This window comes from Leopardus geoffroyi, chromosome E2 (genome assembly GCF_018350155.1).
Source record: "Leopardus geoffroyi isolate Oge1 chromosome E2, O.geoffroyi_Oge1_pat1.0, whole genome shotgun sequence".
Classification (NCBI taxonomy): domain Eukaryota; kingdom Metazoa; phylum Chordata; class Mammalia; order Carnivora; family Felidae; genus Leopardus; species Leopardus geoffroyi.
In genome coordinates, this window is record NC_059335.1 from 15,447,161 (window position 1) to 15,465,184 (window position 18,024).

General features: G+C 54.7%; 1 protein-coding gene across 5 annotated transcripts in view; it reads right to left on the reverse strand.

Moving 5' to 3' along the window:
* The window catches only part of RYR1 (ryanodine receptor 1), a 119,170-nt gene that overhangs the window by 62,390 nt on the left and 38,756 nt on the right, over nt 1-18,024 (reverse strand). For all 5 annotated transcript variants that reach the window (XM_045442449.1, XM_045442447.1, XM_045442450.1 and 2 more), the window contains 24 exons: nt 17,703-17,929; nt 15,777-16,389; nt 14,012-14,275; nt 13,468-13,668; nt 13,016-13,127; nt 11,652-11,798; nt 9,327-9,600; nt 8,493-8,607; nt 8,275-8,407; nt 7,773-7,867; nt 6,335-6,470; nt 5,909-6,095; nt 5,710-5,818; nt 5,179-5,299; nt 4,913-5,082; nt 3,601-3,821; nt 3,421-3,511; nt 2,422-2,562; nt 1,874-2,037; nt 1,678-1,756; nt 1,314-1,403; nt 698-838; nt 227-301; nt 52-127 (listed from right to left, as the gene is read on the reverse strand). In XM_045442449.1, coding sequence (XP_045298405.1) covers nt 52-127; nt 227-301; nt 698-838; nt 1,314-1,403; nt 1,678-1,756; nt 1,874-2,037; nt 2,422-2,562; nt 3,421-3,511; nt 3,601-3,821; nt 4,913-5,082; nt 5,179-5,299; nt 5,710-5,818; nt 5,909-6,095; nt 6,335-6,470; nt 7,773-7,867; nt 8,275-8,407; nt 8,493-8,607; nt 9,327-9,600; nt 11,652-11,798; nt 13,016-13,127; nt 13,468-13,668; nt 14,012-14,275; nt 15,777-16,389; nt 17,703-17,929 — 3,982 coding nt within the window. The remainder of the gene's footprint in view (nt 1-51; nt 128-226; nt 302-697; nt 839-1,313; nt 1,404-1,677; nt 1,757-1,873; nt 2,038-2,421; nt 2,563-3,420; nt 3,512-3,600; nt 3,822-4,912; nt 5,083-5,178; nt 5,300-5,709; nt 5,819-5,908; nt 6,096-6,334; nt 6,471-7,772; nt 7,868-8,274; nt 8,408-8,492; nt 8,608-9,326; nt 9,601-11,651; nt 11,799-13,015; nt 13,128-13,467; nt 13,669-14,011; nt 14,276-15,776; nt 16,390-17,702; nt 17,930-18,024) is intronic.

Sequence of the window (18,024 nt, forward strand, 5' to 3'; positions counted from 1 at the left end):
GGGGACTTCGGTGAAGAGGGGCCTGTGCGGGGATGGGACGGACGCTCTCACCCTTGGCCTCCAGCTCCTGCTTCTTCTTCCGCCCCCACGTGTTGTGGTAATTTTCCGCCAGTTGTTCTGCCATGGCCTGGAATGGACGAAAGAGTCAAGGCCCGGACTCAGAGGATGTCCTTCTCAACCCCAACAAACACCTCCATGCCTCTAGACAAAGGATCAGGGGTTTCACCTGCAGCTCCCGGGACAGGGTAACTCCGCTGAGGTCCGGGGGCTGGGGGTTGTAGCCTTCTCGCGGATCATAAGTCTGGGAGGACGAGGGAGAAATGGGGGTGCTTGATGGACTAGCAGGAAGTCCGGGCCCCAACACAGTTTACCTCCTCCACTGGCCCTAGACCCCTGCTCTTCGCCCCGCCCCATAAGGCCCTGTCGCTAAGTCACGCCCTCCTCTCCTTTGCCCTTCGCAGTTCTTCAGACCCACGCCCACTCCCTTCCCAGATCTCTCAGCCTTGGCGGGCATCTGGCTCCGGGCCCCCAAGATTTCCCTGACCCCTGCCCCCCCCCCCCCCCAACGTCCTTTCCTTGGCCCTTCTCCCTTCTCAACCCCACCTCCCGCCTGGCCCCACACTCTCCTGGCCCCGCCCCCGCCGCTCACCACCTCCCATGACCCCGCCCTCTGCCCCGGCCCCGGCCCCGCCCCCACCTGGGCACTTTGGGATATCTTCCGCGTTTTCTTCTTTTCTGTCTTCTCCTCTTCTCCCTCCCTGGCCTTCTCTATCGTCCATTCCCAAGCAATCATGGCCTTCAAGGACTCCTTGATGGGCCAACGGTAAATCTCTTTGTCCTGGGGTGGACAGGAAGGCGTGGAGGTGGTGAGATGGCATGGGAGGGAGGTAGAGGGAGGAGTCCCTGCCTCAGCCTTACTGGCCTCCAGTGTCCTAAGAAGTGGAAAGCCTCGACTACGTGGCTAGGAGGAAGTGGTCCAGCTCGGATTCGAACTCCAGTCTCTTACCTGCTCTGTAACAGAGTCTCCCAAACAAAACTCTCATGATCTCATTTTACTCTGGAGACTCCGAGAAGTTAAATGGCACAGTCAAAGAATCAAATCCAGTCTGACTCTTTCTAAGAGAAGGAACACTAGAAGTCCGGGGTCTGGGGAGGCAGCCACGTGTGAGGGAAGGCAAAGTCCATGCATGCGGAGCCCTAACCCGCAGCCCCAGCTAGATCCAAACTGATGAAGCTGCCTCACTCCTCTCTGAACGCTCGAATTTGGAGGTTTCATTTTGGACCCTCAGCACTGGGCCCTGAGATTTGCTCACCTTCTCTGAAAAGGTCTTATAGGGCCTCAGCATGGGGTGGGTCTTCAGTTCCTCATCTATGTTCTCCCCATAGGACCAGTTGTTCTGGATCTGGAGGTGGAGAGGGGACAGGTCGCACCACCATGGAGGTGGGGGCGGGGGGCAGGATGAGGAGGAGAGAGCAGCCCGGGAGACGCAGAGGGGAAACCCTGGAGGGGCGGAAGGCTCTGGAAGAGGCTTTGGGGTCTCAAAAGAGTTTGGGGTCCCAGGGAAATCTGGGGCCTCAGGGAAGACCTGAGTCTGGGGTGGGGGGGCAGGTGGGGTCTTGAGAAAGGCTGGCAGGAACGGGGGCTGCTGGGGGGTGAGGGAGGACCCTGACGCCAACCTTGTCGAAGGCCCACTTCTCATGTGTGTACTCCGCAAACTTGTTGATGAAGGAGTCCAGCTTCTCTGGGATGATCACACTATTAGGGGGGATAGGGTGGGCAGATGTTAGCGCTGGCCCATCCTTCCATGTCCGAATCCTTCTCCCTCTCCCGGTCCCCAGTCCCCACCCCGCTCCTGCCCCCAGGCCTCCTCACTTGAGGGTCTCCACGGGCCGAGGGTCAAAGTTGCCTTCAGCATCCACCGTGGCCTTTTTCTCGGCCTTGGATGAATATGAGGCGTCCACGTAGTCGGGGGGCAGGGCCCCTGCGATGGCGCACAGACAGGGCATGGCCATGCGGTATAGCTCTGGATCATACTTCTGGGGATGCCGGGGAGGAGGGGTCACTGCAGGCCTGGCTGAGCCTTCAAATCCTGGAGCCCTAGGGCCTCAAACTCACCCCTCTACTAATCAACCCCTCTTCCCTGAGCCCCCAGACATCAGTTATGGTCTCTCTCCCTGAAACCCAAACCCTCTAAACCACCCCGGCATCACCCCTCTCCAAGCCCCCAGACTAGCGCCCATCGCCTTTTCTGTAACAGCCAAACCAGAGACCCAACTCCTAGATTCTCCTGGATCCAAACCTGCAGAACTAGCTCCCTCCCTGAACCCCTGAATTTGGTAATTTCATTCTGGACCCCCCCCCACTTTGGCCCCCAAGCCCTCCAAGCAGGCTCCTTTCGGCGCCCCCCCACGTGCCCGGACCTTGTGGGCCAGTGAGTCAAAGATGCCCCAGAAGAGTTTACGGGTGAGGTGCAGCTCTTCCTCTGAGGTGACCCCGAAGCTAGCCCAGCCTGTGGGGAGGCAGTAATACTTCCAGCAGCGCTCATAGTGGTTGGTGAGGAGCTGGGTGGGAGCAAGAGGACGACACACAAATGAGGGGCGCGTAGTAGGTGGCCGGCAAAAGCAAAGCCAAGGAGGCCGGGGCTTTTAAATTATGAAGGGGACGTGGGTCATGCAGGTACTAAGGGAAAGTGCTTATTGGGGAGTGGTCTGGGGCCGTTTATGATGCAAATTCAGTGCTCTAACGTGGAGTCAGGATAGGCATTGGGCCAGGGCCGGATTTGTCTGGTGTCGTTTTACACAAATAAGTATGTTAAGATTAATCCACGGGTAGGGTTGTGTGCAAATGGACGTATGGACAGAGTGATGTGCGCTTCTGTGAATTACCATGGCGGGCAAATACACGCAGAGCCCCATGCAAATATATGGTAATTGGGAAGAGGACCTCCACATCCAATAGGCAAATCTGAAATGGGGGTTGATTTAGATGTATTATGCAAATCAGTCCAGACAAGGGGTGTCTCCTTATGCAAACCAGCATGCAAACGAAAAAACTAACAGGAAAGACTGCGAATATTCAGAATAGCTGTGGTGCTATGTATTCAGATGAATGCACTCGTTGGAAAAGCGTAAGGCTGGTGGTCTGGGCGTGCGAGTAAGCGCGCTGATTAGGAAAAGCGGTGTGCTCATGCAAAGACGTGCTAATCTAGGCGAGGGCTGGCTCACTGTTAGGCAAATTAAACGCTGACTAGGGAGCGTTAGAGGCCCCGACGACGCCTAGCGACCGTCCTGGAAATCCTAGTACGGCAATGAGAACGCCTCAGAGGTTTCCGTGGGGACGCCGCCCTCGCTTGGCCGGTTAACGGGGCCGGACGGTGAGTCACAAAAGAGCCCCGAGGCGGCCCGAGGGCTCGCCCTCACCTTGAGCGGCATCTTGGCGAACTCGTTAAGGATGGGCACGTCGAACACCAGGCGCCTTAGCAGGTGCTGCAGCATGGACGGGCGGATGTACCTGCGGAGACAGGCGCGGGGCGGTGGGGGTCTCACCCCCAGGCCGGCCGGCCCCCGCGGCCCCGCCCCCGCCCCCCGGCCCCTCCCCACCTGCAGAGCGACATGAGACATTCCTCGATGACGTCGCGCTGCGCCTTGGTGAGCGAGCGGCCGCGGGACAGGCGGTACACCGTGTGAAGCATGGAGTCCACCATGATGGCGCGGTGCTCGGTCCCCGCGAAGAGCGGCGCACACTTGGTGATGAGCGGCAGCACCGCCAGGCACAGGTAGCGGTTCAGCGCCAGCGCCATCTCCGTAGTGCTGAAAGTGGCCTGGGGAGCAGAGCGGGGTGGGGGGGGGGTGGGGCTCAGGCCCGCTTCGCCCTCCTGGGGTCGCCCTGGCTTCGGACCTTCCCCCCACACCTGCTCCTCCCAGTCTCTATGATCTCTTCGAACCACGCAAATTTTCAAACCCACCGCAGCCGAGGCGCCAAGTAGTGAGCCCCCGTTACCCAGAGTAGACAGCCCTGCAGACAAAGTTCTGCATGCTTATGTCCTCTCCCTCACCTTTCTTCCTGTGATACTTTCATACAATCCCAGCCATTTACCACTCCACCCATAGACATTCAGCTTTGTGTCTCCATTCAGACACCTGCTTCCGTTTCACACCCCACGCTGCCGTTTTCGCACCTAACAGAATTAACAACCGCGTAAAGTCCTTCACCAACTTTCTCCAAGTGTCTCACTTGTAGCCGGGATTGTTTGGATCAGGGCACCAGGAGGGCCCCCCTACTGCATTTGGCTGCTGGGTCTCAGGTCTTTTCATCTGTAACGGTCTCCTTTCCTCCTCTTTTCAATGCTATTTATTTGCTAGAAAAACTGGTTTATCCACGGAGTTACCCATACTTTGGTTTGGGCTGGTCACGTCCACTCACTGTCTCCAATGCCTCACCTGCCAGACCCTCGTAAACGCTCGCCAGTAAGGCTTTTACCCCACCGCCTCACTGAAAGTGCTCATCGAGGTCACCAGTGACCTCCATTTGGCCACACCAGTGGTCAGTTCTCAGTCTTCGTCTTACTCGGCTTTGTCCCCCACTATTCTCTAACTATATAACTATTAAATATCTATATAACTATTATTGTTGCTGTTGAGCGCAGGTCTTTGTCTCCTTGGTGCTGAGCCATCACCGAGAATGATCATTTCTTAAAGAAGAAAGATGAGATGTTGAAGATCTCCACCCACCCTCGCCCAGAACTCAGAGTTCCTCTTGGTTTCGTTTTCTATCTTGATGGGGGGTGGGGAGGGAGGATTATGAGATGTACACATGCCCAGAACAGACAGAAGCGCTGCCGCTGTGCCCTTGACCATCCTGCTCCCTCACGGGCGGCGGGGAGGGTGGCTCGGCAGGGGCGGGGCTGCTCACCGTGTCCAGCGAGGCGGCCGCCCGCATGTCGGGCAGGAACCCCACGTCCAGCACGTGCAGCAGGAAGTCCTGGTTCTCGATGCCATACACCCGGTCCAGGAAGAGCACCATGGATGCCTTGTGGTCCGGCACGAAAGATGCCGACATCTTTGGCTGTACCAGAGCCCCGTCTGTGGGCCACGAGGGCAGGGGGTCAGGGTTGCCCTTCGGCCCCACCCGCTCCCTCTCCAGCCTCCCTTCCTTGCCGAGTCCTGCCCCCTCGGCACCTTTGCCCAGCGTGGGGATCTGCAGCGGGAGGCTGATGATGCCCACAAGGTCATCCAGGGGCACGAGGGAGCGCAGGATGGCGCGGATCCGCAGGGCCTCGCCCTTGCCGGCTTGGATTAGCTGGAAGATGGAAGGGGGCACGTCATCCAGCACCCTCTGCCCCATTTGGTCGTTAGTCCATCCATCCCTTCCTGACCCACCGGCAGGCAGAGCAGGACTCCTCGTGGGGCGAGCTCTCGAACTCCCAGCCCTGACTCCTCTGCTCCTAGTGCTCCTCTACTGAAGCCCCGACTGTCCCCGGCTCTCAGTGCTTGGTCGCCACCCCCCCCCCCCGCCCCCGCCGCCGCTGGACTGGGAGTTCCGTGAGAGCCAGGCCTAGGGCAGTCTTGGTCACTGGTGTGTCCCCAGGATTGGTTAGCCTAAGACCACCCACATCACGAGAGCGCCGTCAGTGTCGTCCAGTGCCCGACTGAAGAGGTTCGAGGTCGCCCAGGCGTGCCCCTCCCTGTCCCTGGACCTCCAGCTCTCACATGCATCTCCGGCGCACAGCGTCCCAGCAGGTCGATCAAGGCAGCGTAGAAGGACATGATGGCGTGTCCCAGGTGCACCCGGCTCTCCTCGGGGGGCTCCTCCCCAAAGCTGCAGAAGAAGGGGGGTGGCGTGTGGGGGAGGCAGCAAGGGGCACGGGGAAGTTGGGCTCTGCCGCTGAGAAGGGGGTGGGAGACTCACTGCTCACGCCGCCGGTCCCTGCGGACGCCCGGGCCATCCCGCGCCGGGTCCTCAGAGATGCGAATGGCCTCTTCGATGGCGGCCAGCAGCCCCGAGCCGCCCTCACCCCGCAGGGCAGGCCCGAAGCACTCGGGCTTGCGGATGAGCAGCCGCACCACCACGTTGGCGTTCTCCTCCACACTCTCACCTGGCGGCTCCGGCGGGTCCGGAGGCCTCATGAGCCGCTGCCCCGGGGACCCTGCCCCGGCAGCCCAGGACCCAGCACCTCAAGGGTTAACCCCGGGCCCCCACTGGCCTCTGGACCCTGCCCCAGCCCGCCTGGAGGAATCCCTGCCGAGCCAGGACGGGGACCACACCCTGAGGGAGGCTGGCTGGGTGGGGGACCCCGGCCTCCTGTCCCGCCGCCACCGCCAACTCCTGACTCACCGTTGACGAAGACGGCGAAGCGCAAAAAGTCCAGGTAGCGCTCACCGCCAATAGGGTTCCAGCCGATGTCTGGGTACCCTTTGGCCAGGAGCATGGGGCAGCTTTGAAGGCCACAACCCGCCAGGTAGGACACGACCTGGGAGTGGAGACGGGCTCAGACCGAGGCCAGACCCGCACCACCTCCTCCCCAAGGCTCCCTTCCCTGCCCATGGCTGGAGCTCTGCGACCTCATTCACGTCTGGATCTCTCGGCGAACGATAATCCTCACCCTGAGCCCTCACCTCCCACCTGGACCGTCACGTGGTCTCCTTCCTGGGTTCCCTGCTCCCCCAGTCTATCCCACGCACAGAAGGACCCTGCAAACAGCCTGAGTCAGGCCACGTCCCTTCCCTGCTTGGAACCCTCCTGTGGCGCCGTCTCGCTCCAGGTAAAATGCAGAGGCCCCACAAGACCCTCTGCACAATCTTCCCTGTCACCTCCCTGCCCTCACTTCCCACCCCTAACCCCTCACTCCCCCTGCTCTAACCAAACTGGTCTCAAACTCATGAAGCTCACTTCTGCCTCGGGGTCTTTGCACTGGCGGTTCCCCTGCCTGGAATGCTCTTCCCCTGATGTCCACATGGCCCCTCTCCTCCTTCAGAGCTTTACTTGAAAGTCACTTTCTCAGTGAGGCATTCTCTGATCACACTTGTCTAAACTTGGACACCCTCCTGACACTTGACGTTTCTTTCCCCTGCTCACTTTTTTCATCCTTAACATTCGTCACTAGCTAATACACTATATGTTTTACTTATTTATCTTGTTTATTATTCATCTTCCCAACTAGAACGTCAGCTTCATGAGGACAAGAATTTTTGATTGTCTCAATCACTGTAGTACTGTACACTGTACAGTCCCAATCACTGTAGTACCCCTGCTGCTGGTCAGGTCTGGCACGTAGTAGGTGCTCAGTAAATGTTTGTTGAACGAGTAATACTATACGAGCAGATAACTCTTGTTGAGTGCTTACTGTTTTATCAATGGTTTCATGGACTAACCCATTCCGTGCTCGGAATAACCCTATTGGATTATTATATTCATTCTACAGATGAGGAGACAGGGGCCTGGAGAATTTAAGCCACTTGTCCAAGGCCACACAGCAAGGGAGCAAGGGGAGTTATTGTAAGGTGCTGAACTCTAGAGCCCATGCCCTTCGTTGCTACACACAGTAGTGGTGGGGGGTAGTACGGGGAGGGGCAAGGAATGTGCCAAGGTCATGCAGCTGCGGGAGGGTGAAGCGTGGATTTGCACTCGGCCCGGTGGTGAGTGACTGGGCCCTTGTTCTTTCCCTGCAAATTATTCCCCCTCTGATTCAATCCCGGACCATCCCATAGACTGGCTCCCAAATTAGCAGATGCCCCAAGGGGCCAGGTGGGGGCCAGGCCTCCTCCTTCCACACCTTCTCCAGGTCCTGCTCCTGCAATGCCAAGGCCAGCTCATTGTTGTCGATGACAGAGGCAGCTGCCACGTCCAGAGGCGTGGAGCCCTGCATGCCTGTGAGGGCGAGAGGCAGAGAGAGTGCTCTTCAGAGGTATGTAGTTGACAGTCTCACTCCTGCTTGCCTCACCTCCTCTTGGAAGCCCTCCTTGACCATCCCTTTTACAGCCTGGGTCAGGTGCCTCCACTGGCCCGTGCTTCCCCATCCCAGGGCTGAGCACCCTGGGCTGTCACTGTGTGTCCTCCACGCTGCACCGTGAGCCCTGTGAGGGCCAGGGCCACGGCTGTCTGGGTGGACCCTCAGCACCGCTCATTAAGGGCTACCTCCAGGGTGGGTTGAGAGTGAGTGTTTGTTGAATGACCGAACGAGTGAGCGAGCCAGCAGAGATGGATGCCTGGATAGACTACTGAGCGTGGGCCCCGGGGGACAGCTCTCCCTCCACCCCGGGCTCAGGTGTTCTCACCCAGGCCAATGCCACTGTTCTCCAGCAGATAGCTCAGGTGGTCGAACATGGAGCGCTGGTTCTGCCGGCTGATGCGACAGAAGTAGCAGAGGAAGCGGCAGCAGCTTGTGACCATCTTTGGGAAGCGGATCTCCTGGGGCGGGCAGAGCGGGCCGCTGGTCAGTGCCTCCCCCCGTGGCCCCCTGCCCTGAGCTCCTCGGCCCACACAGTCCCCTTACCTTGGATTCGCCGCCACCGAGGACATTCACCATGACCTCCATGACTGTCTCGTGCATGCCCAGTGCCCGCATCAGGTTTGGGTGTTGGTAGAAGACTTTGTTGTTCATGATGTTCCTGTGAATAGATAGAGTACGGTGGCGTTTCCAGGGGCCGGGTGTGACCCAAGTCCAGGGAGAGCCCCCAGAGCCTTTACCGTCCCCCTTCACAGATCCCAACCCATTCGATCTTTACATCTACTCTGGATGGCAGGAATGAAATCACCCCGATTGTACAGATAAGGAAACTGAGGCATGGATCCAAGGTGGGCTCCCCTAGAGCAGAGACCCTCGCCATGTTGCATGTCGTATCCCCAGATGCCTAGAAAGGGCCTGGCACAAAGTAGGTCCTCAATAAACGCTTGCTGAGTGAATGCATGAGGCACATTCGACACTGAGTGAGTGCTCAATGCTGTCATTCGTATTATCACTACCACCCCTACGCTCATGAGCTCACTAGGCCTCACTGTGACTCCACAAGGGAGGCACGGCTCTTCCCCAGCCCAGAGATAAAGATGAAGCTCAGAGAAGGTCAATCTTGTGCCAAGAGTCACAGGTGAGTAAGAGCTGTCACCCCAGAGGTCGGATGGAGAGGTAAGGGGAGGAGACCTTAGCCAGGGAGACGGACCAGCTACTGGGAGAAGTACACCGCCGCAAGGACGGACCCGAAGCGAAGGAAGGAGACATCATTGCATCCGGGGGACACGAGCCAGGGGGACGTGCTGGAGCTGGGAGGGCTCCCCTCCTTCCCAGGGGAAGTGCAAAGTCAGGGGAAGGGGCAGAGCCTCAGAGCCTCACCCAATGCTCTGGATCATGAGGTTTTCCTCCTGGGGACCCATCTGCACGATGAGCAGCGATCGGATCTGGCCCAGGCACTCAAGCAAGCTCATGGTGTCCTCCATGGACGATGGTGAGATGGTGTATGCCCGGGGCAGGGCACGCAGCAGCTCCCCGAGCCCGTCGTACTGCCGGTGCAGGAGGCTGAACATGGCCCGGACGAGCTCAGGGCTCTGCACAAAGTCCTCTTGAGCCCAGCGCACCACCGTGTGGGACACCAGCTCCTGCAGCGACTCTGGGAAGGGAACACAAGGGTCAGAACGCACTGCCGGGTTGCGGCCTTGAGCCGAACGCAGCAAGGGCCCCTCTTTCCAGAGGGCTTCGCAGTTACTAACCGCCCCTACCGTCACCTGCCAGGAGGGGGCAGATTCTGGCAGATCTTTTTTTTTTTTTTTTTTTTTTTTTTGTATTGCTTTAAGAGCCTCCCTGTTCTCTTCACCCTAATACCCAGACAGTAAGGGCCCCCTCAAGGTTTCAAGAGGAAAAAAAAATGTATCATTCAAAATACCAGAGCACCATTATAAGCACCTTTGAAATATATAATGCACCTTTGAAAGCACAAGTCGCAATTTCACTTGTTCTGTAAAAATACTGCTGATTTTTGGGGGCACCTGGGTGGCTCAGCCAGTTAAGCGTCCGACTTGGGCTCAGGTCATGATCTCATGGTTCATGAGTTCAAGCCCTGAATTGGGCTCTGTGCTGGACAGCTCAGAGCCTGGAGCCTGCTTCAGGTTCAGTGTCTCCCTCTCTCTGTCCCTCGTCCACTCACACTGTGTCTCTCTCTCAAAAATAAATACACATTAAAAAAAACAAAAATAAATAAAAGTACCGCTGATTTTTTCATCAAGAGAGACAACAGACACAAAGACAAACTGTCATTTGATGTCATTTGGTGTCATTTGAAAATGATGTCAAGATTAACGGGTTTATTTTCCCAGTCCCTCCTTGAGACTCATCATGCTGACATCCAGCATCCATTTCTCTCTTTGCCAGGCCCTTTCTAGGCATCTGGGGATATGACATGCAACATGGCGAGGGTCTCTGCTCTAGGGGAGCCCACCTTGGATCCATGCCTCAGGATTTGGGGGGAGAAAAGACAGAGGTCTCATGTGTCTCAGGCTTAGGAGAAACCTCCATGCACTGACACTGAATGATGGTGTCATATCAATTCATGACCTTCCAGAAGTGCTACACAATCTGGCCCTGGCACCTCTTCTTCTTTTTTTTAAAGTTTATTTGTTTATTTTAAGATAGAGAGCAAGAGTTGGGGGGGGCGGGGGCAGGGAGCAGAGAGAGAGAATGCTGCACTCTCAGCACAGAGCCCGATGCAGGGCTCGAACTCACGAACCATGAGATCATGACCTGAGTCAAAATCAAGAGTTGGATGTTCAACCGACTGAATCACCCAGCACCTCCCCCCACCCTTTTTTTTTTAAAGTTTGGGCCTTGCACTGGTGACCTCATCTCCTGCCCCTCACCTCCTGCTCACTCCCACACTGGCCTCTAAACATACCAAGCATGTTCCTGCCTCAGGGCCTTCGCACTGGCTGTTCCCTTTGTACCAATCATCTTCCCAGATCTTTGCATACCTCACTCCTCCACTCTGACCCCTCCATCTATCCCCCTCTCTCCTATCACTCAGCTTTATTTTTCTCCTTAGCACCCATGGCCACCTGACATCATGGTATATGTATATGTGTATCTGTTATAACATTCTAAACTCCTGAAGAACAGAGACTGTGACTTTTTCCCCCTACAATATCCCTCAGCCAAGCCAACAGTGCCTTGCCTGTTGTAGAATTAAACCCTGTACCAACATCAGGGTTGGTACAATATCCTTGTTGGATAGAGCTGATGTATGGTTTGTACAATGACCCACTGGCCCAACACTTATCATAACAGTGTTTCTAATCCCTCGTCATAGTTATTGTTTCACCAAAACAAAAACAAAAACAAAAACAAAAAAACAAAGAGAAAAACAAAGAAAATCCATGAGAACACAGAAGCCATGCTGGTATAGGAGCTTCCACCATCCCGACGTGGGATGTGTGTCTCTGCTCTGGCAGTCCATATGGCACACCGGTCCAACACACGTACTGTGCAGCCCCCACATTTCGGCCACACTTCCGGCATGCCTCTTCTCTCACCCTACCTCCCACTCCTCCTCTCTCATTAATCCACCCCTCCCTTTTCCCTATTCCTCATGGCCTGTCTTGGACCCAGAGGCTCCCCAAACACAAGGCTGTCTGCCCCATCCCTGGCCCTCCCTAAGGCCCCAGTCCTCACGGGGTTTGGCCTCCTCAGCAGGTGGTTCCTCCTCAGGTTTCTCCTCCTTCTTCTTCACCAGCCTCACTTTCTCCAGCAGGCTCATCAGGCGGCTGCCCAGGGTGGCCTCTTCCTCTGGCTCCTCCTCCTCTCCCTCCAGCTGAATTCCTGGAGTTGGTCAAGAAGATAGAGGGTGTCCTTCATCTGTTTGTTTATTCATCTACTCAGTCATTCACTTCTTTGTTCATTCATTGGTTCATTCATTCATTTCTCACTCATGTATCCCTTCTTGGGTTTTTCTCTATATGTTCATATGTTTGTTCATTTATTCATTCTTTGAAGCATTTTAAATATTTTTTTTAACCAGCTATTGTAAATAGGTTAAAGAACTAAAGGAAACCATGTCTAAAGTATTAAAGAGAAGTATGATGATAGCGACTCCTCAAATAGAGAATATTAATAAAGAGGTCATATAAAAAAATAACCATATAGAAGTTTTTGGGGCTGAAAAGTACAATAACTGAAATTTTAAAATCACTAGAGGAATACAATAGCATATTTGATCTGGTAGGAGAAAGAATCAGTGAACTTAAAGTTAGGACAATAGAGGTTATCCAGTCTGAAGAATAAAAAAGAATGAAGAAAAACTAACAGAGCCTTAGAGCCTGTGGACCAGAACATCACAAAATATATCAATATATGCATAATGGGAATCCCAGAAACAGAAATGAAAAATGGCCACAAAAATGTGCAGAAATAAAAGCCCAAAAGTCCCCCAAATCTGATGAAAAATATTAATCTATACATCCAAGAAACTTAACAAATTCTAAGTAGGATAAAATCAAAGAGCTCTACACTTAGACACATCATACCCAACTGTTTCAAAACAAAGGCAAACAGAAAACTTGAAAGTCAGCCAGAGAAAAACAACTCATCATATATAAAAGAATCTCAGTAAGATTATTAACTAAGTTATCAGAAACAATGGAAATTATCCATTCATCCCACCAGACACCCACCATCTCTCCATTCAATTTTTAGTCATTCATCTGTCCATCCATCCATCATCCTTCTCTTTATCCATATGTCCACTCAGTCATCTCTTCACCCATTTCTTTACTCATTTATCTCTTTACCCACCAATTTACACACTCATCACTCACTTGCTGATAGCCATCCATCCATATATAATCCGCTCAAACACCCATATAAGCTTATCCTTCCACTTATCCTCTATCTGTTCACTAATGTATCTGTTCATTCATTCGTTCAACCAAAAGTTACATTGCACCAAAACTGTAAATATTTAAGATCAGGAAATCTTAGGGAAACTTCAGGAAAGGTCACAAGAGAAAGTCTGGGAGAAGGGTTCTCTGATCTCTTACCACAGTGTGCCAGCAAGTCTTGATGGAATTCAAGCAAATCCTGTCGGACCTCTTCAGGGAGAGGACAATCTTCGTCATCCTCACCATCTTTGAAGTGCAATAGCATGTTTATCTAGGGGAAGGTCATAAGTTAGAATGAGGGTCAGAAGCTCAAGAGCAGAAATTCTGAGATCAAGGATCAAAGATCCAATTGTGAGTCCCTGTCTAAGGCCATGAGTTAATGAAGACTATCTGAGAAATTAGAGGTTTGAAAGGAGTCAGGGTCAGTCTGAGGTCCTACTAAGAGGTCCTATTGGTTCAGAGAGACATAGAAGAGTGAGAGATAAATATATCAACAGGGTCAGGGGTCAGGCCTGAGCTTGGAGGTTTAGTACCATCAGCGATCAGAGTGGGGGGAGGGGTTGATGTTGGGATTTAAAAATAATGCCAGCTGGGATCAGGGGTCAGAAGACCTGCTCCTGGGGTGGGGAGCGGAACTCGCGAGTACGTCGGGCAGTCTCAGCTGCGGACATGGTGAAGGCTTTCATGAGGAGGCCATAGCGGTCCCGCTGGTTGGCCTGGAGTTTGTCCACGTAGCGCTCCGCAAAGGCTGCTAGGGATTCCACACGGTGCTGCAGCTCTTGGTCACAGAAATACTCCAGCAGGTGGCACATCTGTGGGAGGACAGCCATGCAGTAGGGATGATGGCGGTGAGACCATCAGGACTTCCTTAAAAACTTTTCTTGCTTCCTCTCCCCTCTCCATGGCCCTGCCCCATCTGCCGCCATCATTTCCTGCCTGGATCCTTAAGCCAGACTTCTCCGTGGTCTCATCCCTCCAATTCACTTGCCACATGGCAACCAGAGAGGCCATTTGAAGCCAGAAGCATGCCAACCACCCGTGGCACTTCCACAGCTCCCCACTGCCTCAGGGCAAGGTCCAGACTCATCCCCCACCAGATCCTGTGTTTTCCAGCCCAGATGAGTGGAGGCTGGAGAACAGGAAGAACCAGCCTACCTGTAACTTCACAGACTCTGGCAACTTCATCTGGAGCAGCCCTTCCTCCAGGCCTTCTTCTTTTTCCCCTTCGGCTGTCTCCTCTTCCTCTTTTTCCTCATCTTCCTTCTCCTGTGCCTCTTCCTCCTCATCCTCTTCCTTCTCCTCTTCATCTTCTTCTTCCTCTTCCTCCTCTTCCTCTTCCTCTTCTTCTTCAGTGAATACTTCAGGCTCAATCATCTTCAAGATCTGTTTCACATCCTCATCATCAAAGATGCCCATCACCTATAGGACAAAGCCTGGATCCTTCACTGTGGCCCACAGGACCTCAAATTAAGTCCCAGCCTCACTCCCCAACCTACTTCTCCTGAATATGCCAAATTCATTCCTGCATGGGCTAGATGTGATTCCTCCAACACAGAGAAATGTCACCCCCTGCCCTGCTCTCCAGCCTCCTTAAGATCCCCCCAGATCCACACCCTGTGTCCCACCTAAGCGCATAGCCAACCAGACCACATAGCCAAACATGAGTGCCTCTCCCTTCACTAGCAAATGTTCTTTCTCCTAAACTTGAGCATATGTGACTCTGAAACAGACCATACCCTACCCTGATGGATGCCTTCATAGCTCCTAGCATATGCTAGCACTCAGTAAACATAACGAAAATGCCAACAGATGGAGGGAGAGAAGGTAGATGAAAGGGAAAAACAGTGGGGAGAAGAGAGATGGGTAAGTGGGGGAGGGGGGACTGGGTGGCTGACTTAACAGATGGAATATCAGAGGTCTGAAGGGGAGAGAAATTGATGGGCAGATATGGATGGAAAGATGAAAGTAAAGGTGGAGGAAGAGATGGGCGGATAGATGACAGGATATGTAGTGTATGGATGGGTGGGTAGGTGGATGGATGATGTGACAGGTGAATGAGTATGTAAATGAGTGGATGGGTAAACAGATACATGGGTAAATAGCCAGGGGATGGGATGAAATGGGATGCTTGGATGATGGATGGGTGGATAGTTTGGGCACGAAAATTTGGATGGATGTATATATTCATGAGTCATGAGATGGGTATGTGAATGAAAGGACCCATGAAATAGAGGATGAAGAACGGGTGGATGGGAGGTGGATGAATGGGTGTAGATGGTTGGGCGGATTTGTGGGTAGGTGGATGGGTGCACATACATATGGATTGAGAGATGCATCGGTGAACAGACAGGTAGGTGGAAGATGAAGGAATGGATGAATCTGTAGATGGGTGGATGGATGGATGCACAGGGGGAAGGCGGATGATAGCTGGATGCATGAAAGGAAAGACAGATTAATAAATAAGTGGGTAGGTGGATAAATGAACAGATGGAACAGTGGGTGTGCTGATGTATGAGTAAGTGGAAGGATGAATGGACAACTAGATTGAAAACTGGATGGATGGTACATGAATGGATGGATGGATACGTGGGCAGAAAATAGAAGAATAAGTGGATGGTCTTGTGGATGGGAAGATGGGAGTTTGACTGAACAACTGGGTGGATGGAAAGGTAGGTGGAGGATGAATGGATTGATGGATGAATGATGGTTGGTTGGATGGACGAATGGAAAGAAGGGGGAAAACAACGATAAGCAGATTAACAGATGACAGATGAACGGATGGGAGGAAAAGTGAACGAAGGATGGAGAGATGAACGGGCGGTTGGAGGCACAAATGAGAGGGAGGTTGACGTACGGATGGATGGATTGTTTGGAATGTGGAAGAAGAACGGGACAGAAGGAAGCAGGAGGAAACCATTACCAGCAGGGTGGACACAAGCTTGAGCACGGGCACAAACTGGAACTCCACAGAGCCCCCGACAGGGTCACGTGCGTGCTGCCCACCATCGCGCACGGCCTCCCCCAGCATTCTCAGTGCTTTATCCCGCAGGGCCTCGAGAGGGATGCTGGGGCTGAGGCGGGCCGGGGCTTCTGCCGCCCCAGCAGCCGGCAGGGCAGCCACGAAACAGGGCGGTGAAAAATGGTGTGGAGGCCGCAGCGAGGTGGTGACGCCAACGCCAGGCAGGCGGTGGCGGCGGGGGCCGTTTTCCGCACTCTTTCCGGGCGGGAAGAGAGTGATGGCGCGGGTCTCCTCCGTGAGGGGCACGATGTACTCAGAGAGCATGGAGCGGCGGCTGCGGCAGGCACTTTCCAGATGGATGCTGATGAGCAGGTCGTAGTAGCCCGCCCGCAGCGGGCCCGGCAGGTGCGCGTCCTCCAGGGCGTGTAACAGCTGCGCCTGGTCCACGTGGCTGCACAGAGCATGCGCCACGCGGTTGTTGCCCAGGGCGCACACGGCGCGGTAGAGGCGGAGGGTGTGGGAGTGGAACCGCTGCAGGTGCAGGCGCTCCGACAGCTCCAGGATGTCCATGCATCTGCGGCGGAGACGGGCCAGAGCCAGCAGAGGAGGTGGGAGGCAGGGGCACAGAGAGGCAGAGAGGGGTACCGGTGAGAGTGGCGGCCACCCCAGCAGGGGTTCCCGGGGGCCCGCTGGGTCAGGGTTCTGTGAGGTGTGTGGAGCTGGGTCTTTCCATGGTTCTAGAAGTCCCTAAGTGGTCTGGGGGCTCCTTGGGATATATCTGGGATCCCTGGGATGGTCTGGTACTCAGTGTCTGAGAATCTCCGGAGGAGATCTGGTGACCCTAAGATACGTCTGGGATTCCCAAATGGAAACTGAACCTCCCTCTGGCAGGGCTGAGTAACTTGGCGATGTTTGAGTGCAACGAGAATGTAAACCCCACCAGGGCAGGACCTGTCTGCCTTTTGGGGTTTTGTTTGTTTGTTTTTGTTTTTGTTTTTGTTTTCTGCTGTATTCCCGGAAACTAAACAGGACTTAGCACAAAGTGAGTGTTCAATAAATGCTTGTTAGACAGATAGGTAGATAGATAGATGGGTGGATGATGGATAGATAGATTGAGTGAGTGAGCGAGCGAGCGAGTGAGTGAATCTGGGACTCCCGGAGGTGGGCCTGGGTCCCCTTGGGCAAGTCTGAGCCCCAGAGTTATACATGAGCATTGCTGGAGTGTCTGTTCACAAGAGCTTGGTGTTGCCAGCCCAGAATGCTGCTGGCCACGTAGGAAAAGCTCAGAGCCGTTTGTTGAATGAATGAATAAAAGGAAGATGACACGTTACAGCCTCCTGGAGTGAGTCTGGGACTGGACTGTGTGTTCAGAGTAACTAAGAGCATTCCTGCCATACATGTGAATACATCTCTACCCCCGGTGTGTCTGGGTCCCCTGGACTGGGTTTGAGATCCCCACGGGACACATCCGAAGTCTCCGTGGGCGTGTCTCCCAGGACAACCGGGGGCGCGTGCAGGCCCCTCTGAGTAACGTCCGTGACCTTCCGAGGTGCACTTGAGGCTCCTGGAGTGTTGTGTGGCTCCTCAGTGTGGACCTGGGCCCCCTGACATAGGCTTGGGGCCCTGTGGGGTAGGTCTGGGGTCCCTGGAGGTGAGTCGTTGGTCCACTAATATGGGCCTAAAGCCCTCTGAGGTGGGTCTGGAGTCCCCTGGAGTCTTATCTGGGGATGCCCGCGCTGAGTCAGGGTTCCCTGAGGTAGGTCTGGGGCCTGCTGGGGTGTTGTCTGGAGTCCTGGGGTACGGGTGGAGGGGTGCACTGAGGGGGATCTGGACCCCAGAGGGCTTGCAACACCCGTCCCACCCCTGCGGGTCTGGGCCGGCCCTGACCGGTTCTCCTCAGGGATGTGCAACGCCATCATGGTCAGTGGCTCCTGGCACTGCACGGCCCAGCCCAGCCGCTCGCCGGCTCGCCGCGTCTCCACCTGCAGGAAGTGGTTGGGCATCCGGCTCCACGACACAGGCATCAGCATCTGCACCTCGAGCCGAGGCGGGCACTGCGGGGCCGGGTTCTTGCGCTCACTCAGAAACATGGCGGCTGACAGCGGCATGATGTTCTGGAGGCACAGAGGTGGGCACCGGTCACAATTCCCAGCCCTCTCTGTCCTGCCACTCTGCTTCCAGGGAGACCTCCCGGATTGCCCCACTTTTC